Raw genomic sequence first — 22465 nt, 5'->3', positions numbered from 1 at the left:
TGTACAATTTACTTTGAGCTACATATGTTTAACATCATTTTGAGGTAACAGCTTACCCTTTTACTATTTATGCTTATGGTATGTTGCCAATGCTTATGCTTTTGCTTACCCTACGCAACAGGTTAAGCAACATCTTAAGCAGTGTAAATTCATACATTTGGAATACTTTTTCACATTTTCTCTCTAAAGCTTCATTTTTAATATCATTTTGAGCAAATTTTGGAATTCTTGCGCTTATATTGATTTAATCCCCAATTGTATATATTTCATTAATTGATTAGTTCACATAATTTTGCCCATCTTTGCATTCATTTTAGACATTAAGGATAATGTTTCATTTGAGTTTGGAGGTGAGGAAAATATTTTTGCACAATTTTTAAATTTTTTTTTAAAATTTTCATTCATTCATTTATTGCATTTCATGCATTCATATGTAGATAATCCATACACTTATACATGTACCACACACATGTCTATACTCATACACATACATTTGCATATAGTTTTCATATAGATTACACTTAGTTTTAATTTGATTTATGCATTCATTTTAGGATCATGCATACCATAAAAATAATTTTTTACCTTGTCCTTAGAGGATTGAGAATTGCTTTGAAGAGTAATTGAGCTTACTTTTAGAAAGGTTTGATGGATTGAAAGTTTTGGATAGGTGCAAGGTTTTTAGATCCTTGCCTTAGTTTATATCTTCTTAGCCAAGGGTAACCCAATCAATTATATTGAGTTTGAGTGCTTAGAGAAAACTCTAGGGTAAGAAGTAGCTAATTAATGTCTCACCAATCCTAGAACAATCCTTCTAAACCTTTCAAGGCGAAATCATAGCATGCACTTGAAAAAATGAAATGATCTAGGCATTCTTTGAATTTTAAACCTATATTTTAGCCTTAGCCAACCTCACTTTAAAATTTCCCTTTGGCATCAATTTGAGCCTACATTTATCCCTCTTATTTCTTTAGAACCCATATTAATGCCTAACCATAAATCCAAACACTTACCTACCCTCCATGAGAATAATTATTTGAGTGATAGATACACTTTAAATAATAATAATAATAATAATAAATATAAAAATAAAAAGAAAAAGGAAAAAAATATAATAATTAATTGGGAGAAATGACTAAAGTAAAAAGGCTAGCAAATTCAATTATGTATGCAAAGTAATTCACCACCCAAGTACACAAAGAAATAAGTTTGGGGGTGAATTGAAAGGGACAATTGTAATTCAAAGTCCAATGTTATTTATATAGTCCCTCCAAAAACTTCAAAATTATATACTAGCATTGGTGAATAGTTGTAAAGTTCCTTCTCCCATTTGATTATTAAAAAAAAAAAAGAAAAGAAAAAAAAATTTTGTGTCTTAATCTCTTAATAATTTAATTATTCTCATATTTTGTTATCTTTATCCTTTCCTTGTTAGCCACATTATCACCCCTTTAGCCCCATTACAACCCTTAAAAGTCCTTTTGATCTTTTGATGATGTTTTGCTACATTAGTGGAGATTGGAATAGGAGAATTGCCTATGGGATTGGGATATCATTAATCCATTCATTTACTTCCATCATTATTTGAGACACTTTAGTTTATGGATTACTCTATAGTTTATTTAGGCATGATTATTCTTTGTGATTGATTGGTTTGGGCTTGATTATATGGATAATTGACCCAAGGCTAAACGGTGATAACTTTTGTAAGGATTGAATTCTTTGTACCTTGAAAGTGGGTATATGGTTTGTTAGTGGCTAAAAGTAAGCTTGAGAGTTTGGATAAGTAATTTTCATAAATTTAAGGTAAGGTACCCCAAATTGCATTAATTGTTTTTAATTTGCTTGAGGACAAGCAAAGGTTTGAGTTTGGGGGAATTTGTTGCACTCATTTTATATAAGCATTTTAGGGTAGTTTTGCATCTATTTTGCCCTTATATTTTAGTATATTTTATGTTTTTAACTTTATTTTAGCTTATTTGTTAACTTTAGTTACTTTGTATTTGATTTTTATAATTTTATTATTTTTAATAGATTTTTGTGGCAAATTAAGGGTCAATGAGTGCATTAGAAAGTGATTTGAAGAAATTTGGAGCTCCTTGAGCATGGAGGAAAGTTAAAGAAATCAAGCCTTGAAAGATCAAGTTAATCGAAATTTGCTTGAGACTTTGCTTATGATGTTGCTTAGGGTATGTCATATTACTTAACCTTAAGCTTGGTTAAACCGCAAGTCAAGCACGGCTTAAATCCTACACATTCAAGCTTTCATCCCAAAACCTGCCGAGAATTACTTAAGATCCTGCTTAGGGTAAGCAGCAGTGCTTAAGATGCAGCACAGGTCAAGCTAGAAGTCAAGCATGAGTAGAAAAACTCATTTTATTCTAAGCCTGCTAAGATTTACTGAGGGTCTACTTAACCTTAAGCAGACAGTACAACCAGAGGCCGAAATTTGCTGAAAAAGCTGCTTAGGGTTAAGCAGTACCCTAAGCGGACTGCCCAGAATGTGAATAATACTGCTAACTTGGATAATTTTACACCTCATTTCCTATCCACTACTTGGCTCTTATCTATTTTTAGGGCAATCCACAAGAGGAAACGGGAAGAAACGAAGAAAAGAAAAAAAAATATAAATAGAGAGAGGAAGAGGACGCCATTTTTTTTGAGGGAGGAGCTGCTGCAACCATCTTTGGGAGCTGCTGTAACCATCTTTGGGAGCTCCAAAAATCAGAGTTCTGGTTCTTCTACCTGAGTTTTTCTATTTTTAGTCCTCTTATCATATTTTTCTTTACTTTTCTATCAATCTTTCTTGTAAATACCAATATGAGTGAGTAAACTCTTTGGATTTCAAAGTTGGAAAATATGTTTTAGATTAATTTGTGGATTTGGACTGGTATTTCTATATTTTATATAAATATGAGTTTTGATTCCTTCTTTGTGTGCTTATTTTACTTGCCTAATATTAGTATCCATTGGGTATTGTGTTAATATTTGATTGAAGGACCGAAAGGTGAAAGTCATTGATAGATAGTCAAGGATTGGAACTTAAAATTACAAAGATTTAGAAATAAACTAAGGTTTTAAAAGGATTAATTGATTGATTACAAAACTTAATGGGTTTTAAGTTAATCAAATATCGTACGAAAGTAGCCTTGATTTTCTTAAAATACTCTTTAGTTTTCTTGAAAAATATATCAAAGGATTTTAGAATCAATCACCTTCAAACTCTATTTTCTTTTAAAATTGGATGACTCAAGACAAATCTCAATAGATTTAATTCATAAACTCTAATTATGGAATCATTTTTAGTATCAATTAGTCTTTATTTTTGTTTATCCGTTATTAATTTAGTTAATTTTTATTTAGATTAAGTCTTTATTTACATTACCCATTCCCACAATTCCTTGTGGGAACGATACTTTACTTATCACTTTATTACTTGATACGACCAGTATACTTGCAGACACACACGTCAGACAGATGCCATTTAGAACTCCATGTGAATTGGCAGCAGACTGTACCCCTGAAGTTAGAAAGATAGATATCTGTATAATTAATTTCAGTCAGAAAAGTTATTTATCTTCATGTATGACTTAGCTAGGTATGAGTCATGTGCCTACCTGACTAGTTCTTATCTTGTTCGGTGTCCTTACGTAACTATAAGGTAGACATGTATTTAAAAAGTAGTTGTAATAGTTAAACTCTCATTCTATATAAAGGGAGCTTTAGTTCCATTTACAGCAGTACTTACCAAAAAATAACATTACGGCTTCTTTATCTTATGGCTTTATAGATTTCTCTCATTCTTCTGAAAGTCAAAAATTTTATCTTATTCATATAATCCTCTACTAAGGCATGAGTATGTTTTGTACTTATCACTCTCAGTGAATCTTGGGTATTAGAAAATGTTAGTTCATTGATACATTGCTACGGTTCTCCAAACCTAGTTCTGTATAATAATATAAAAGAGTAAAATTATGAGATTTATTTAGTCATAGTAACTTATTATATTTTAGCATCGTATAAATATTATTATGTTTAATTCAGATTTAAGAGCTTCCGATTAATCATGGATATAACCACCATATAATATAAATAGAAAAAAAAATATAATTAATATTATGTATAAAATTTATATTTATAATTAATAATTTATTTTTTAATAAATTTGTATTTTATAATGATAATTAAAAATAAAAATAAAATAAAAATAAAAATAAAATCGCACTGAGAAATTTGTCCCGCCTTGCCCTTTTATAGGCAAGTCCCACGTCGATCCCAATCTGGTCTCCTGTAGAACGAGGACAGGAGAAGCGAACCTGCCCGTTGCCATTCCGATCAATCCCTTACCCTAGTCAACATCGAGCGGATATAATAACACTAATGTCTGAGTACAGACAAAAGATTTCCTTAAGGAACAACCATATGATAATTTGACGGTTAAAAAATGATGTATAAAAAGGGGTATCTATTTCATTAAAGTAATCATTCGGGTCCCGACAAGACCAAATGCCCAAAAAGATGCTTCATGGAGACGGCCACTTATCCTTCTCTATTTAGCTCTTCTTCTTATTCTTCTCTGGAACAGAACCACCAACTTAGTGATTCATACCCTTCAAAGATTGATCATGGTTCTGGGTATCGCTGATGCGTTCTTCAATAGTGTTCCTATGCTTACAATTATTTTCACGGCTTTGGCCATAGTCTTGGGTTACTTGTACAGGCCCTACTGGGGTGTTAGGAAGGTGCCAGGCCCTCCAGCAATCCCTCTCTTAGGACACCTTCCTTTGCTCGCTAAGTACGGCCCTGACGTATTCTCTGTTCTTGCCAAGCAGTATGGTCCCATTTTCAGGTCAGTTTGCAGACTTTTCAAGTGGTTATCTTGTTAGGAACTGGGATTTTGAAGAAATTTAATTATTTTATTTGTTCTAACAGAAATTGCATATAGTTTTGAGGAAAGTTGCAAAACTTGTTTGATTAAAATGGTGAAACTCAATATCTTTGTCAAATGATCTGGTTTGTGATTACTATGTCTGTGGAGTAGGTTTCATATGGGACGACAACCGCTGATAATTGTAGCGGATGCAGAGCTTTGTAAAGAAGTTGGAATAAAGAAATTCAAAGATATCCCAAACAGGAGCATTCCCTCTCCCATCTCAGCTTCTCCTCTTCACCAAAAAGGCCTCTTCTTCACCAGGTAGTATGATCCCAAACACCATCCTCTATCTGGCCTATAATTATTATGACTATTATCGTATTTAGGCACTGTGGTGTGTTAAAGGGTTTAAATAGCTCCTACTCTGAACCCCTAATTCAACTAGTTAATCATTTTAGACCAGTTGGACATGAAGTCTTAAAGCCACACAAGCTAAATTCTATCCTCTAATTTGGCATGCAAGCCACCATGCCTTGCTTGCTAAGAAAAGAAGAAAACTAGTCATTGATTCCCATGGTTAAAATAGAGTTTACTTCTCATTCGTTTTGGGGTAGGACTAAATTGGTGTGACTTGTACAAGTAGAGGGTTCTAACCTGTTAGAAATTATCTCTGGGTGTACCTGTTAGCCAATCCCAGTTGATCTGTTAATAGCATATTAATGATTATGAAGAAATAATCAGAAGTCCATTGTGCAATTTGAACTTTCAGGGATGCAAGATGGTCAACCATGAGAAACACAATATTATCAGTCTACCAGCCATCACATTTAGCCAGCCTATTGCCCACCATGCAATCATTCATTGAGTCTGCAACTGAGAATTTCCAATCCTCTGAAGAGGAAGAAGACCGCACTTTCTCTAATCTATCGCTCAAACTGGCCACAGATATTATAGGACAAGCTGCATTTGGAGTTGACTTCGGCCTTTCTAAGCCACAGTCAAACAGTGATTCAAACAGCATTTCTCAGAACCAAGAGAACGGGAATGAAGTCTCAGACTTTATCAATCAACATGTCTACTCAACAACACAACTTAAGATGGACTTGTCCGGTTCCTTTTCAATTATAATTGGTCTTCTTATTCCTATACTGCAAGAGCCTTTCAGGCAGATTCTTAAGCGAATTCCTGGCACTATGGATTGGAAAGTTGACAGGACTAATAAGAATTTAAGTGGTCGGCTAGATGAGATCGTAATGAAGAGAATGAATGACAAAAATCGTGGTTCAAAGGACTTCTTGTCTCTCATATTAAGTGCGAGGGAGTCAGAGACTCTGTCAAGAAATGTTTTCACTCCAGATTATATTAGTGCAGTTACATACGAGCACCTTCTTGCTGGGTCAGCAACAACAGCATTCACATTATCTTCAATTGTTTATTTAGTTTCTGGACATCCAGAAGTTGAGAAGAAGTTGCTTGCAGAAATTGATGGGTTTGGTCCACCTGATCAGATGCCAACTGCTCATGATCTTCAAACCAAGTTTCCCTACCTTGACCAGGCAAGTATCCTAACTTCATTCCAAAACATTTAAGTTGATATCGAAAGGGTTAATAGAACCCCATAATTGAAACAGGACACATAATTTATTTGATTGCACAGTTCAACTTTTGATATCTGGTATTTCTGGCGCATTATCAAACTATGGAAGTTCATTTATGGTTTATGATTTTATTGCAGGTGATTAAAGAGTCTATGAGGTTCTATGTAGTTTCCCCATTAGTTGCCAGAGAGACATCAAAAGATGTAGAGATAGGAGGTTACCTTCTCCCAAAGGTATTGATGTACAAAATGTTACACAGAATTGATCTGAATGAATGTACTATCGTACTTGACTATTTATTTTGCTTTGCGCAGGGAACATGGGTTTGGTTAGCTCTTGGAGTTCTAGCAAAAGACCCAAAGAACTTCCCAGAGCCAGACAAGTTCAAGCCTGAGAGGTTTGATCCTAATTGTGAAGAAGAGAAACAAAGGCACCCTTATGCTCTGATACCCTTTGGAATAGGGCCCCGAGCTTGCATTGGCCAGAAATTTTCCCTACAAGAATTAAAGCTATCACTGATACACCTATACCGCAAATTTATATTCCGACATTCTCCCAACATGGAAAAACCTCTTGAACTTGAATATGGCATAGTTCTCAATTTCAAGCATGGTGTAAAGCTTAGAGTCATAAAACGAAGGTGAAGAATGTTTTATGCAGTTGTAGTCTGTTCTAAGTCATCCCCCATGCACTAATGTTCCAGATTAGCATAAACTAAGGCCTTCATATAGTGGTAAGAGAATGGCTTAGCTACATCTATAGTCTTTTCCAAATTATTTGAAGGTAGTGGGTGTCTTTTTCTAGATTAATTCCTGGCTCCGCCAAAATCCTATTATCTTCTTTTTCAAAGTAGGAAATGTAATAAAAGACAAGGCCATAAATATTTTGCAAAATGGATAAGCCTCAAAACGCAAACTCAAGGATCTGTTTTGGCTACAGCTAACTAATTGCACAGATGCTCTTAATTAATACACATTCTCAGCATTAAAGAACAACAAGCCGTTGAACTGCCTGAAACATAATCCGATCTATCTAATCATACAGGTCCGTTCCTCTGAATTGTTTCATTGAGTTCTTATCCAATCTAGTTGGCATGCAAAGGGGCTTAGGTAAATTAACTGAAGAAGGATCAGAACCAGCACTGCTTTTTGAATCAGCATTTGAGAATGCTTCTGACCTTTTCAGAAACTGAAACTCATCCATGGATTGCCTTTGAATTCTGTTAGACAAATGATTAGATGATTTCCGCTTCGCCTTGGTTGACTCAGTGAGGTTCATATAGCTTGGCCTACTATAACCACTCTCCTCTATTCCATCCGAGGCCAGGCAAGTGTTTCCTGAAGCTGGTGTTGCAGACGTGCAAAATGAAAATGAAGCTGAGCTCTCGTCATAGTGAAATTCAGAACTTGGGCTTGATGATGAGCGAGTAACGTGCCCATTTAGAGGTTTTGCAGATATCCTAGTGGTAACATTGTTCTTTCTGACTTTAACTAAGCTTTGTTCAGAAGATTTTGTATTTTTGCTCACGAAGGAGTCTACACAGGACTTCGATGGTGGAGTTGTCTCAGAAGGGTCAGTTTGGGATTGTTCCATCAATCTAGTCTCCCATGGCTTGGCTGCCATCCAACGTTCTAGCCAACTCCATCCCCAGCTATTCTTATCAAACTCATGATTCTTGAAAGTCGATAACGAGCCATTAATTCGAATATTTGAACTGGGGTTGGATCTCCATTGCTGAGAAAACAAAAGATTTGGTAAAGCACTTCGCATATATGAAATGAGCAATTATGGACCATAATTCAGATAGAATGGTAATATTTGAATACCTTCTGAGCAAGAGAGTATGCAATTGCTCTCTCTCTCTTGAAGGCTCCTTCATGCCTCATTTGTAGCTTTGCCTTAACATCTTCCAATGTCCCCTTGCTATCACACCACCCTTCCTGAAAATTTACAAGGACAAATGAAATACCCAGCAAAGTAGATCATAAATCACATTCATTTAGAGGTTTCAACAATATACCTCAGCCTGTTTCAACCTGTCGGACTTGCTTCTCCGTTCATTTAGTATTTGCTGCACAGCCTGCCCTTCTATGGACATCCGCACCCGACGAGCCCTGACTCGAGCCTGAACTCGAACAAGAGCTTGCATGCACCTAAGTGTCACTGCAGCCTGCTTCCTCACTTGTCGACCCCGAACTAAAGCTTGAAGCCTTACCACTCCTTTCAAGGCCCTCAAAGCCCTCCTCGCCTACAATTCATTACAAAATGTTCACCAAATACTATGCCATACCAAGACCATTTTCGGTGGCATAAAGACAACTATTCTAGACCAACATAAAAGCTCTGTGCATTAACAATGAGTTTTAGAAGTTCAAATCAACTGTTTAATTATTTATACATGACTTCTGTGTATATCTAACTAATTCCCAAAGAGAGAAGAGAGGTGTATTTTGACCAAAATAGCAAGTTCTATGTTCCAAATCAAAATATTCAACTTTCTACACAGAGATGATCAGAGAACAAAAAGAAACCCATTTACCAAGAATCCACGAAAAGCAGTTTGAATCCGGATCGCCGCCCATTCTTGCCTCACAACCCTGAAATCCTTAGGAGGAGCTCGAACAACAGTAGCCATTGCTGCACTAAAAGCATCAGTCATTGGTGAAGATCCTGAACATTCAGATGCTGCTTTATGGCTCCCTTTGAAACCCTTCCATGAAGAACCCAATTCACCAGAACTGCTTCTCCACAGCTTCCATTTCTTGCTCTTACCACCCATCTTCCCCTTGAGAAAGAGAAGTCATTGTTAGTGTTAGTAATACATACAGTCAGATCCAGCTAAAAAAACGTAAAGACATATTTTTTGGAGGACTAGTTTGCAGCTTACAAGATCTTCTTTATCGGAGGACTTTTTGAGACCTATAAGAGATTTTACCCATTTTCCTGACGCACCCATTGATGAAGAGGAGGTCTTGCTCCAGCAGAGCAAACAATGAAAATACTGTTCTTTGAGATATAAAGCTTCAAAGAAAGAAGCTTTTTAGAGTGGACGAAAAAATGGTGCAACGAAAAGAGCTGAAGAAAGCTAGAGATGGAGAGAGATTGTTGAAGAACAAAGCTTTGGCTAAAAAGAAAGAATCGTTAGCAATCCAAATCCGTTGTAGAGAAAAACCAGAAGAAGAGAGAGGGAAGTTCACAGCCGTGGGTTAAGGTTTAGTGGGTTAATGGGGTTGGTTCGTTTTGTAGTTTGGGATATTTGAATTTCAAACAAACGTCAGACAAAACAACTCTCGTCCCGCTCGATTCCTAAGTATTACGAAACTAGCCCTTCCTACTCCTGGTAAAAACAATGAAAAGGCACAAATCCGTTGAAAAGATACAAGATGAAAAAGCCCAAAGGCATGCCGACAGTAAAATCTTGTTTGCTCAGTGATGGGAAGATATTGTTTTCTTCCAAACAACAATATTATTAATAAAGCATTTTTAAAAAAAAAAATACTATATGGCTTTATTCTATTAAAATTATCTGTTAAGCAATCCTATTGGGTCACTTGTGTAATGGGTCCCAGCTTTCCTCTGAATTCTGATTTCTGAGGTTTCAAAATCAAAACTCAAAAGTTTCTCCATTTTTGTTTTGGTATTATATAGTTCAAAGTCCAAACCAATGGGCTTCACAATGATTAGTTATGAAAGGCATGTGGGTCTAAAAAATTCATTTCTGGCTTCTGAAAAATGCAAATTCAGAAACTCAATTGGATTGCATATTCTAACAAAGTTGTATCTGAAATACATGCTTAAATGGATCATTAATGTGAAGATGCCTGGAAATTTCTCCTACTAATACTGGAAAATGAAATGCAGCAGGATTCTGGGGAGCTAGAGCATAAGGTTTTAGCCTCCAAGGCTGGAGCTGGAGGTCATTTCTCTATGAATGAAGCAATAAAGACTAGTAATGGCATTGAAACTAGCGTTCTCTTTTGTTGCCAGGAAGGACACCCAGTGAATACTCCTTTTTATTAATTTCTATTTTTTTATTTTTCACTGTCCAACCATACAGCAAGCAAACGACACAAAAATAGTGGGAAACTTATTTTCTGGGTGCCGTTTGATCAAAATACTAGTAGTGTTAATGCATCTACTGCCAACACAGGAGTTTAAAATTCCAACTCGAAGTAGGTTGACTTCGCGTTAAACAATTAAATGGAGTAGTTTGTTATGTTCTCTAGCACAAGGACAAAAGCCCAATAATGAACTTTTCAATCAACATTCCTGTGATAAAGAAAATAGTAGAACAGTAGAACACAAGCTGAGGTATGGATTCAATACTCAAGGCTTATGCGGTTCAACCACTTTGCAGTTTGTCTCTCACTTGCTCACTTCCTTTTCTTTTTCCCTTTTGGTTCTTAGGAACTTTCCCTTCGGTATGTGCATAGCTCACTCATGTACAGAAACAGGGCCAAAATCAAAGAAACTTGGGCTAATTTCCTCTAACTAGCAGAGCTAATTGCTACCCTTGGGCTGGGGAGACCCATATATGCAAGTCTAGGCGACATTCGAATCTTTGGGCTGGGCCGCGGTGAGGGGATTGGAAGACAGCTTCCATAGTGGCCAGGACTGATTCTAGGCGATAAGTTGACTTGCTCGAGCGCCCGAAATTGCAGCTCTGGTGGGTAGTCCCTCACACACCCAATTCTTGGACCAACCCCACTAGTCCACTTGCAGGACAACCTCTTGGTCACGTCATATATCAGTGGTGCTTCCAATTTGGCTGCTGGAGCTCCTCTGTTGCCTTCTTGATGACTGCTTATAGAATTAATAGACTCATTGACGTCAATAGCTTTTGTGTCTGGTAGACCCTTTACCTCCTTTGTCTCTGACTTTGATTCAGCACTAGCTATCTTGGATGAAGCATCATCATCGTCTACTGCAGACCAAATTAAGTGGCAAATATGAACTATGCATGTGGAAGTGACTATCGATTAGAAGATGTTCATGGCTTTGAGCTTGATTTACCTTAACATTTGCTAAGTCCACATTATGCTCCTCGAGGAAAGTGATGAATTCTTTAAAAGTGTCCTCAGTTGGGAGATAGTGACCACTAAATGGCCATATTGCCTTGAGAATATGAGAATGAAGAGTTTAGAAGAAGTTAAGCTAGGATAAAATTAAATAACCAAGATGAGTTTTGTGCTTGAAATGACCGTATACCTCAAGAACTCCATCGCTGGCTACCAATCTTCCAGCAGCTATTGTAGCTCCCCCAGATAGGAAACTTGAGTGCTGAAAAACACCTTTCTCCTTCTGCCCCACATACAGTGCTCTTGATGTGCTCAGCACAAAAATCCACTTAGAACCTTCAATAGTATGGATAAGCATTCCGGTTTGACGGTACACAAGCCTCCCATCCTCCACAATTACTTCATATGTTTCCCTCTCTTTCTGCAACAGCAAAACAAAAAGAGAGAGAAATATGAGGTTGGGGTGAAGGGTATTGGTAAGTTTTTGGAGTCAAATATGCAGATAGACAGAGTTGCAAGACATACTGGTCCAAGATATTTGATGCATTGGCATTGCAGATCTCTCCTTGGGCACTTATCCAGGTTTACTTCCTTCCCATCACCAATGTCCAACCTTCAGGTTGATCAAGGCAATAAGGATTCAAGTTAGTAAATACAACTTTTATCATTATAAGGAGATTTTGTTTTGCATATATAAAGCATATTTACCAGTAAAAGAAAGGTTGGGTGCTCTTGCTATCACCCCAAACATCATAATACAAATGTAAATTGTGTCCATATCGATGGCGTGGATCAATCTGTGGAAGATTAAGAAAAAAAAATAACAATTTTTAGTTGTTCATGTGTAGCTCTTAATGCTACTTATTAAACTCAACTCAACTCAATTAAACTTTTATCCCAAAAATTTATTGGGGTCGTCTACATGGATTCTTTTTCTCTACTCTATACGATTTTGGACTAAATCCTAGAAAATTTATAAGATCATGGTGTACTACTCTCCTCCAAGTCAGTTTAGGTCTACTCCTTATTTTCTTTATATTCTCTAACCCAATGTGCTCTACTTGTATAACTGGAGCCTCCGTATGTTTACGTTTCACATAACCAAACCACCTCAATCTCCTTTCTCTCAACTTATACTTAATAGGCACCACTCCAACCTTTTCTCTAATACTCTTATTACGGACTTTATCTAGTCTAGTATGACCACTCATCCACCTTAACATTTTCATCTCCGCAACTCTTATCTTAGACACATACAACTCCTTCATTGCTCAATACTCACTACCGTATAACATGGCCGGTCGTATGGCTGTACGGTAAAATTTTTTTTCCAACTTATTGGGAATCTTGCGATCACATAAAACTCTCGTGGCAAATCTCCACTTCCCCATCTACTTGAAGGATTGAGCCGAGATATTTGAAATGATTACTTTGGGGCAATACCACTCCATCCAAACTAACTACTTCCCTATTATCAGTTCGGCATTAACTGAACTTACAATGCATGTATTCTGTTTTCATTCTACTTAACTTAAACCCTTTGACACAAAGAGTACTTCTCCAAAGCTTTAACTTTCTATTAACTCTTTCTCGCGTCTCATCTATCAGAATTATATCATCTGCAAACATCATGCACCAAGGGATACTCTCTTGTATATGTTTCGTCAATTCATTTAGAACTAATGTAAAAAGGTAAGGCTTACGGCTGAACCTTGATGTAATCCAATTAAGATAGGAAACTCCGCCTAAGTAGTTTATACTTAGCCGGTTCCAAGTCCGAATAAAGGAGTAGGGTTGCGGTAGGTGACAACCAGTGTAAAAATTTCATCACACCTTATTAAACAATTGAGCTAATTAATTTCCAAACCACAACATGAAATTCAGAAGAAATATAGACTTACAGCTTCAAGCCAGTGTTGCAGGGCTAACTTTTTAGCCTTCTCATCCTTGGACAAATCCTTCCCAACCTACAGACACAAAAGGAATTATATTTCAATCCAATGATATTCCAAATAAAATATTTTAGCATCTAACAAATGAATTTACTCAATTACCTTGGCAGCCCTGGTAGTCGCCCTTGACCACTTTGACACAGCAGTTTCATGTTTCTCAATGTTGAAGAATGATACTGAGCTCCTCTTTAGAGCTGCCAAATCTAAGGCCTTCCACCTACAGCAATCAAATTTTCAAATGAATAATACTAGAATAAACTCCCCAAAAATTGAAAGATAAAGAAAAGAAGCAAGAATTTGAGAACAATGAGAGAGACAAACCAGAGCTCTTCAACCACAACTGCACAATCTGCAAGATTCCTTCTAGTCCGATAACTCCTATAAACTTTTTGAAGCTTAGTTGCAGCAGCATCAAGCTCACTAGTGGGTCTTGGAGAAAAGAAGATAATTGGTTCTGGGATTGTTGTTGTGGGTTTTGTTATGCGGATTATTTCTCGAGTATTATCCAAATTTTTGGAGGAATCAGACGCTTTAACATTTTCTTGATTGGAATCCCAGTTCTTGAAGCTCAATGACCTCTCTAGCATCATTATGTGTGACCCACCAGACTTGTTATATGTGGTTTGCGAATCTCCTTTTCTTTCTAAGCTCAGGGACCTCACTGTGACCTTCTCAATGGTGTCAATGGAACCAGACAACTTCAGCCAGAGGATTTAATTCCAAGCAGATAAAAGCAGTGAAAGAGAAACACCCATTAAAGACCTCGATGTGTGGTATCAGTATTGGGAGCTACTAATAGAACAAGTTTGTCATGGAAAATTACTGGATTCTTACTAGTCTGCTACGATCAAGGCCACACCAACACTGATTTTGAATAAGAATACTAAAAATGATGATGAAATTGGGCTGCAAAAAGGATTCATAAATCAGTTGTTCCTCCCAAGAAATCTTCATGTTTGCAAAGGAAAGTCTAAAACCCAAAAAAAAATCTTTAGATAAAGATAGGGAAAAAGAAAATCTATAACCCATCTAGAAAATTCAATACGAAGCTGAAAAAGAAAGAGAGAAGAGGACTCACCTACAGAGATGCTATATTTCTGAGAAGTTGCATTGAAAAGAAGAGTAGAAATTTGGCAATGAGTGCATGCAGATGCAGTTGATTGGTAGACTTGCTCTTAAGTCTTATATAATAGCTGTTGGCAGTAAGAAAAATCAAAGTTGGAATGTCAAAATGGTAACCATTTAAGTGAAACAGCTAAACAAGAAAGTGCATATGGAAATGGGAGCTTCAAAGGAAATATTGCAGAAGCATCAACCGACCAAGCATTGTTTACTTTACAAAATTAAATATTAAAGGGTAGAGTTGATAAAAATTAAAAAAATTTAGGATTTAATGAATAATTTTTATAGAATAGAGTAAAATTATAAAAATTTTAAAATTATAATTTTTTTAATTATTCTTTTAAATTATTATTATTGATGCTGACGTTTTAACTGTCATATTGGACAAATTTTACACAAGCGTTGACTATCTGACTTGGTAGTATCATTTATATAAAAATATGAGATGTTATTTTATTTTTATTACATTTTTAATTATTTATGCTTATTGATTCAAATTTACAATTATAATTTATAAATATAAATGTGTATGTGTATAAATGGTGTGGTGAAGTTAAAATATTTGGTGACAGACTAGTCTTATGCAAATCCTTACTAAAATTATGACTCAATAGAATAAATAATAAGGATATAATATATGAAAAATTGAAAAAAAAAATTTAAAATATAGGAAAAAAAATATGTTAAATTTTGAGAATATATCTCTAAAATTTTTTTGACAAAAATTTTCAAGATATATTTTATTAAATATATTTTAATTAAAAGAATTTTAAAATTGATAAACTATTTTTTTTCAAATTATTTTTAATTTTAACACTAAACAGAGTTTTGTTGGTTTTTATATAATTTTATTTCATATTCAATTATACATGAGAAATATGAAAATTTTCAGTAGTCTTATGTTCTTATTTATTCAAGGAATTACATCAAAGGTTTGAAAACAATTTGTCATATTATGGTTAAATAATAAAAGAGAAATAAATTTCTAACTAAGGGTACTAATAGGCTTTAATTTAGTGATACTAAAGTAATTTTCAGAACTGTAAAATCTTGAGTTTGAATTTCAATTAGAACCAATTATACGTATAAAAAAAATTAATTCAAGTGTACTTAATTGAAGGGGTTGGGTCAGCATCAGCAAATATATATATATATATTCCATAATAATGTTAATAAAACTTTATTTTAAAATTTTACTTTTCCATTTGTAATAGCTCTTAATTTAAGCTGTGCTTAATATTATTGTTAGAGTTGTTATTATATATACTAAAAAATATTAATAATTAATTTTAAAAAATAAATTTAATTAATATATTTTATTGATGAAAATATTAAAATAATAAAATGGGTTTTTAATTTTTTTATAATAATATTTAAAATGATATTTTTTTTTAAAAAGCACTTTTTGATACTTAAAATTCAATACCAAAAAGATCATTGATCTAGAAGCCAAACTTATTAGTATTATTTTTTAAGATTTTATCACGTTAAACGTTTTAATTATTCCATTTATATTTTTCATGTATATTCTATCATATTTCACTAATTGAGCAAGTAAAATGAGATGTAAAATTTCAAATAAATTTTTTTGCTTCATTTTTGTTGTTATTATTATTATTATCCCTTTATTTTAGAAAAATAAATTAAAAATAACTCTAAAGGTATTGATTTTATTAATATTAATACTAAAATACTTGAAGAAATCAAATTTATAAATTTTGAATTTCTTCTTTTAAAATAAAGAGATGAAATTATTTAAATAATAAAAAATATTAATTAAAAAAGTAATTTACCCTTATATTTTGAACTAACACAAAATTTTAGCTAATATTCAGGAACAATTTGATTCATGTGAAACTTTATATATCGAATCCCTATCAAATAATTGAAGGTCGCTCAAGTCTCAATTGTTTTGGCCCATCCAAACAAACCGAAATCTTTCAACTTGATCATCTTCACTTCTTATCACACCTTTCTACTATTACAAGTAAATTGGATACAAAGTATCACTTTTTGGTAGACAAGAAGACGCTGTTTGGAATCGTGATTTATAATTCATTTTATGTACTTTAAAATATTATTAAAATAAAAAAAAAAAAAGTTGCTTGAAAGTTTTAAGATTTTTATAATTAAATTATAGTATTAAATTTAATCAACAACTCAAACAATACAATAATATTAAATGAATATTATTGTCTAGTCCACAGCTATTGGGGCTCGCAAAATAGGAGCTTAAGACCAATAGTTTGTCTTACCAAACCAACTTTTTGAGAAGTAAATCATCCTAACAACTTCATTAAGTCACACTCAATATAATTTACTAATTTATTCTTTAATTTAATACACTTTAAATTATATTATAAGTATTATTATTATTTTATATAATTTAAGAGCAAATTCCTTTCTTAAAAAGTTAAATATGAAATTGAATGAAATATGTGTTTTTAACTGTAACTAACCAACTTTTAAGGTTTTACTATCACTGGTCAAGTAGCAAAGCCATTACAAGTGTTCACATAAATTGATCTGCGCAAAATAATTCTGCCTAATTGACATTTTGATAATCACAAGTACATAATTGTGATGGGCCTATGCCCTTTGATATCATATGCACGTCAAATGTTAAGGCATTACTAATGAATATAAGTTGTCACGGTCTACTGTGTGCTAATAATTGGTCAGAGATTTATCCAGTCGATACAGATTGGGACTTCTGTCGGGGTGGAATTCGAAGCCAAATCTTCATCATGTCATATGCAGTAAAGCCAATAGCCACAGAGGGAACAATCTGACAAATGAGTAGTGAAACTTTGTCAGCATTAGTGAATCCATAGATTTGTGATTATAAAACAATCACATGATTATAAAACACCCACTCTTATAATGTCTCTAGATTTGAGGAACACAATATTATATCATAAAAAAAAATCTTCTCATGAATTGTTAGCTTCCTAATACATCTCATATTTCATAGACCTGTGATCATCCAGGGTCAATTTATTCCTAAAGAATTCCAAATTAGATGAGAATATTATCAATTGATAGCACCTAAAGGGAAACCTTGTCATTATATCTAAAGTCTCAACAATCACACACGAAACAATTACTAATATTAATTTATTGGTAGACATAAATACATAAATAATAACTGAAAAAAACAGTAAGCTATTGAAGCTGGCATAGGCATTACCTTGATGTAATTAATGCTCAGGCCTGCAAATAACTGTCTCCATCCTTGATTGCGGACTATAGTTGACAACCCATCCAATGTGCTCCTGTATCTAACATGACCTTGAATTGAAGGTTGCAAATTTTCAACCTGTCATATAACATTACACAGCTTTAGAACTTCAGATATACAAAATTCCTCTTAAAGATTCACATCAATGTATGTTGAGTGTTGACATTTAACTTTATCTAGTCTAACCACATGGTAAAATATCTTATTATAAATTTGAAACCTGGTTACAGTGATTTTGACCTGCTTTGCCATCAGCAAAGAACCTACAAGTGATCTGCAGTCGAATGATCAGTCAACATGGCAATTACATGCTGTGCCATGAGATTCGGACTCAGAGTAGCCAATATAACACCTAAATACATATTTAGACATCCACAACTGATCTTGTCCATAATTTAATTGACGCAAATTTTCAGAAAAAATCCTAAAATTGAACCCCTCTTTCATCAAATATTCATCCTACAGGGTATTAATGCCTAAAATAGATAACAAACAAGTAGCAACCTCCCTATCATAAGTGAAGTATTGTATGATACCTGCATCTGTCTCCTAACAACATCTAACGGGTATGTGAAGGTCTGCCCAAATAACCCAGCTAGAGCTCCACATGAAAGACGCATCATAATGGACTTTTGATGCTCTTCAGGAACATGCCTCTTAAGTTCCTCATAGATGTAGAACTTCAAACCAGCATAAGGAAGGATCCCGATGAGTGTAGGACCTGCTCAAAGAACAAAACTTCATAATTACCACCACTAATGGTCTATTTGGCATTGCTTCTGACCGCATTTCAGAAAAGAAAACTTTTAGATCCATTTTCAAAAAACAGTTTCTAACCAGTTTTGAACTACTTAAATTTTGATGACCAAAACATGCAAAATGCCTTTAATAAGCATATTTTAGAGTGTTTTTTTCAACAGCAATTGCAGTAACAATACATAATCAACTCTAACTGAACTCCCACATATTTGTATACTCGGGATGATAATGTAAACTATTCCAAGCTTAATGACGGACAATGTAAACCACTCCAAGATTAGTGACTGAACATTAACAACCAATTGGCATTGGGGGGAAGTCATACGCAAACACACATACTTTCACTAAATTGTCTAGACTAGCCATAATAAGGAAGACTGAAAATCAAGAGCCTTCATAAAATTAGAAAATTCTTCAAAAACTATTTTAGTGTTAAATTTTATAGAAGTGATGGTCATGGCTTGGCCCAAGTCTAGACTCAAATTAAGGACTGACAGGTTGGTCCACAGACTCTCTACCCCAAGCCCAGCCCAATCATTGAGCTGGAGTCAAAGCCTGAGCCTGGCCAATGGCCATACTATTTAATGCCAACTAAATAATCATGTCAGACAGGGTTGGGCTTTGCTAAGTCTGAGACTGACCAAAGAGTAGTTGAGAGTAAGATCAGGCCAATGCCAGCTGGCTCAAGCCCTAAAATAGTACTATACCTCTTGCAACCTGGCCCGTATTCATCCCCAGTTACAAGTGTTTCCAAACCATACAGAAATAAAAGAATGAGAAAACAAGCACATACTCACCTACTCCTCGATACAGTGCACGTGTTCCCCCTTCCTTGTAGACACTTGTAAGTACATCTTTTAGGCCACCATAAGCAGGTTGAGCACATACACTTTTTATGCCACATCTGAAAGTTCCACTTCTGTCCAGGACCTATATAAACATTAGAATTAAATTAATGAGAAGAATATCACATAACAAACTTGAAAATTTTTTGACTCAAATAGAAAATTGCTAAAGGACATACAGAGTATAGGCCCCTTACCGTAAGAACTGGGTCTATGATTAAAAATACAGTTTATAGTATCTCCAAGTACTGAATTATCAGAAAGCCAAGAAGTTTTCTAATATTGTTTCATGGGAAAAATATTTTTAGGTTATCCATTTGTTAGAATCTCCTATCCACTGAGTGTAAGACCTTAAAAACACAGCTCAAAAAAATATTGTTGCCCAATCATTAACTTTCATAACCCATCTGATGTACATCCATATATTCACATAAAAGATTCAACTTTCAGGAAGTAAATGATCACAAATATGCATTCTCATATTAATCCTTAGCATATATCCAGAAGAACTGTGGAGATGTTGCAACAAGAAGTATCTAAACTTCTTAACATGAAGCCCTAAAACTCAAAAGCACTGGCCCATAGCTCTAATGATGCTTTTATCTTATTATATGCATCCAGTGAGTACATATTTTATCAATATTAAACAGAATTAAAAAAAAAAAAAAGAACTAGTTTAAAAACTGCAATAAATGTTATAAGTTAACATGTCAAATAAGAAATTCTGCGAGCAGGATCCTTAACCCTGGCAGCAATTAAAATATATAATATCAATCCTCTTTTATAACAAATTTGAATTACAAGAATAAAAAAAATTAAATAAATTTATATCATGCAATACAAGTGTATACAACAAAGTTTCACATGTGTTCCATGGATCATGAAACAATTATAATTAGTACCATCATTGCTATTTACGCCAGAAATAAGCAATGCCAGTGTTCCTTTCTCTAATATGTTAGTAATCTTTGTGGAAAACCAAATAAGTAGTGAGTATTTATATCAAAGAATCAAGTGACAAGTGAAAGTTATAGAAGTACACATTGCTTGAAACAACAGTGTGACTATTGATATCTTTAATTTCAGAAAAGTCATGGTGATTCTATAATTCTGATTACTATCACAGGAAGGAATTTAGTTAGAATAATCTTACCAAGACACACGGAGTATTAAAACTCACAATCATCAAGACAAATCCGTCTTCACTAATTTAAAATGCAAAAGACAATCAAGGCATATAAAAAAAAATAAAGCTAATGAATGACACAGAATAAAGTTGCTCTTAGCTAGCCTTAAAACCAACATTCCAGGGACTCCCACCAAAGTCAAATAAAGTTAAAAGTCACAACAACAATCATGCAAGATAATTACCTGATAAGCAAGTTTAGTACGAGCCAAATCTAAGGGATAGGTGCACAAAACTGCTGTTCCTCCAGCCGCTGAACCAGCTAATAAATCTATAACAGGTCCTGAGCCTAAAGCAGGACAATTATTCAAGATCCAACCACGATACCGCTCATATGTCATGAAATGTAAGGCCGCATAAGGAACAATCCGAATAACACTAGCTCCATTTCCCCTACATAAGAAGAAATAAGCATGGATTATTATTAATTTCTCAGTGAAAGAGATAAAAAGTGACATGAAAAAATAATCAAACTCACTTATAAAAGCCAAGAATTCCCTCATGCTTTAATAATTTCTTCAAGGACTGAAACACCCCAAGAGATTGAAAACCTTCAGTTCTTGTCTATCAAATTAAGACAAAGTTAGGAAGACTACACAGAAACATAAATTGATTGGGAAATTTAGAATTTAGAAACATTAGAATTCTGGAAAGCAACAAACTATATAGCATGACAAACAGTCAATTGGCAATAAGACAAAGTAGCACCTGATTTGCATATCAGATCTTTCATAAGGGCATGAAATTGATGCACATATTCAAATTTCAAAATTAGTAACTTCACTATAAAGAGTTAGACTTAAGTATTTTAACCAATACCAATTTTGTAAAATCACAACATATGTAACTGAGTGGCTAGCTCCATAAGGTAAAATGATTTATACCAGGCACCTTCCAAGTACCTTTTTTTTTATTATTAACTTTAAGAGAAAAATTTTCAGTAAAAGTACAGAGGAATTTATGTTCCCAAAAATGTTCAAAACCAAATGCATCCAATTCCAACTGACCAAAAATGATAATCCAAAAGGAATAACTATTCACTTAAAATAGACAAAATTTTTTAAAATCAGCGGGAAGCTTCACCTGCAAGAGTATTTTAGTCCTTTCAAGGGGCGCAACAGCAGTCTTGGCAATTCCTCCTGCAGCTCCACCAGCAATGAGCTCCTTAATATAAACAGGCATAGTATCGAAATAAGAAAACTGCCGTCGAGTAGGTGAACCATCAACTAAATCTGCCATATTAGTCGACAATGTAGACCCTTGCGTAGAACCCATGTAAAAAATTCCAATTCAATCAAAATTCTAGTACCAAGAACTTTGTGAAGTCGACGAAGTAACAATTAGCCACCCTGCAACTTGAAGAACTCCTTATCCCATCTATCCCTAGGGATACAAAATGAAAAGGCCTTTTGTTCAAAGGATAGTTCCAATGGCCTGAGAACACCCAGAAAAGAATTGGGCAAGTTCACAAGCCGATCCTCCTCTTCAATAATAATAACAAGATACATCAACAGATAAAGAGAAACCAATCACACAAACCCAGGAAGTAAATCCTTTCAATTCCGCAATTCTCCCATGGATCTACGCCGACAACACGTTCAAAATTACAAATCTTATCAAAGACATGAATCCAAAATAAATGAAAGCAAAAATTACATCAATGTGATGAAAATCATTCAAACACTAATCGAATTGATCCAGAAGAGATTTGATTGTTGAAATCGTTGAAGAAAACCCACCAAGACCTAGAAATCCTGTTCTTCTATGGAGGAGGCAGGGAGGCTTCTCCAACACTTCTTTCTATTTCCCTCACTCGTCCCCTGTTTCTTCCTTTGTGGGCGCTTTGCCATTTGAATAAGGAAATTTCGAGG

The 22465-nt window shown here is 34.4% G+C and overlaps 4 protein-coding genes across 5 annotated transcripts; 1 reads left to right on the top strand and 3 right to left on the bottom strand.

Annotated features, from left to right (window-relative positions):
• The first annotated feature begins 4478 nt into the window (after nucleotides 1-4478).
• On the top strand, nucleotides 4479-7364 carry LOC110665665 (cytochrome P450 711A1). Its single transcript, XM_021825875.2, has 5 exons — nucleotides 4479-4849; nucleotides 5042-5194; nucleotides 5643-6429; nucleotides 6609-6704; nucleotides 6786-7364. Exons 1-5 carry the CDS (start codon nucleotides 4626-4628, stop codon nucleotides 7113-7115), a joined length of 1590 nt encoding a protein of 529 aa, XP_021681567.1. The 5' UTR covers nucleotides 4479-4625; the 3' UTR covers nucleotides 7116-7364.
• LOC110665666 (protein IQ-DOMAIN 6) lies at nucleotides 7353-9771 on the bottom strand. The gene is made up of 5 exons (XM_021825876.2): nucleotides 9359-9771; nucleotides 9011-9256; nucleotides 8492-8719; nucleotides 8298-8411; nucleotides 7353-8205 (listed from the first exon to the last, which is right to left on the bottom strand). The coding sequence occupies exons 1-5, from the start codon at nucleotides 9425-9427 to the stop codon at nucleotides 7504-7506; spliced, it is 1359 nt and encodes a 452-aa protein (XP_021681568.1). The 5' UTR covers nucleotides 9428-9771; the 3' UTR covers nucleotides 7353-7503.
• Nucleotides 9772-10624: 853 nt separating this feature from the next.
• Nucleotides 10625-14700, bottom strand: LOC110665667 (IQ domain-containing protein IQM1). Its single transcript, XM_058129846.1, is given in 9 exon segments — nucleotides 10625-11395; nucleotides 11469-11586; nucleotides 11680-11910; nucleotides 12015-12102; nucleotides 12198-12286; nucleotides 13391-13456; nucleotides 13544-13658; nucleotides 13763-14347; nucleotides 14520-14700. Coding segments are annotated over 8 exon segments (1578 nt in total). The 5' UTR covers nucleotides 14197-14347; nucleotides 14520-14700; the 3' UTR covers nucleotides 10625-10958.
• Nucleotides 14701-16964: 2264 nt separating this feature from the next.
• On the bottom strand, nucleotides 16965-22465 carry LOC110665669 (mitochondrial carrier protein CoAc1). 2 transcript variants are annotated; one of them, XM_058129845.1, is made up of 8 exons: nucleotides 22334-22463; nucleotides 21678-22175; nucleotides 21073-21158; nucleotides 20780-20987; nucleotides 19361-19493; nucleotides 18341-18525; nucleotides 17754-17882; nucleotides 16965-17351 (listed from the first exon to the last, which is right to left on the bottom strand). In XM_058129845.1, the coding sequence occupies exons 2-8, from the start codon at nucleotides 21867-21869 to the stop codon at nucleotides 17250-17252; spliced, it is 1035 nt and encodes a 344-aa protein (XP_057985828.1). In that variant the 5' UTR covers nucleotides 21870-22175; nucleotides 22334-22463; the 3' UTR covers nucleotides 16965-17249. The 2 variants fall into 2 exon arrangements, with proteins under 2 accessions (XP_057985828.1, XP_057985827.1); XM_058129844.1 differs by having other exon boundaries at nucleotides 21678-22465.

Source organism: Hevea brasiliensis, chromosome 11, assembly GCF_030052815.1.
Source record: "Hevea brasiliensis isolate MT/VB/25A 57/8 chromosome 11, ASM3005281v1, whole genome shotgun sequence".
Lineage (NCBI taxonomy): Eukaryota > Viridiplantae > Streptophyta > Magnoliopsida > Malpighiales > Euphorbiaceae > Hevea > Hevea brasiliensis.
The sequence above is the reverse complement of the archived record's forward strand: the minus strand, read 5'-3'. Positions and strand labels throughout refer to the sequence as shown.

What these genes read in the sequence shown, in the direction of transcription:
- LOC110665669 (XM_058129844.1), bottom strand. Translation starts at nt 21,869, where the DNA reads ATGGGTTCTACGCAAGGGTCTACATTGTCGACTAATATGGCAGATTTA. An exon ending in GGACTAAAATACTCTTGCAG is followed by an intron (nt 21,159 to 21,677) that starts GTGAAGCTTCCC and finishes TTAATTTGATAG; the next exon opens with ACAAGAACTGAAGGTTTTCA. An exon ending in GTACTAAACTTGCTTATCAG is followed by an intron (nt 19,494 to 20,779) that starts GTAATTATCTTG and finishes ATGTTTATATAG; the next exon opens with GTCCTGGACAGAAGTGGAAC.
- LOC110665665 (XM_021825875.2), top strand. Translation starts at nt 4,626, where the DNA reads ATGGTTCTGGGTATCGCTGATGCGTTCTTCAATAGTGTTCCTATGCTT. An exon ending in AAAGGCCTCTTCTTCACCAG is followed by an intron (nt 5,195 to 5,642) that starts GTAGTATGATCC and finishes TTGAACTTTCAG; the next exon opens with GGATGCAAGATGGTCAACCA. An exon ending in GAGGTTACCTTCTCCCAAAG is followed by an intron (nt 6,705 to 6,785) that starts GTATTGATGTAC and finishes TGCTTTGCGCAG; the next exon opens with GGAACATGGGTTTGGTTAGC.
- LOC110665666 (XM_021825876.2), bottom strand. Translation starts at nt 9,427, where the DNA reads ATGGGTGCGTCAGGAAAATGGGTAAAATCTCTTATAGGTCTCAAAAAG. An exon ending in CTGCTTTTCGTGGATTCTTG is followed by an intron (nt 8,720 to 9,010) that starts GTAAATGGGTTT and finishes AATGAATTGTAG; the next exon opens with GCGAGGAGGGCTTTGAGGGC. An exon ending in ACAGGTTGAAACAGGCTGAG is followed by an intron (nt 8,412 to 8,491) that starts GTATATTGTTGA and finishes GTAAATTTTCAG; the next exon opens with GAAGGGTGGTGTGATAGCAA.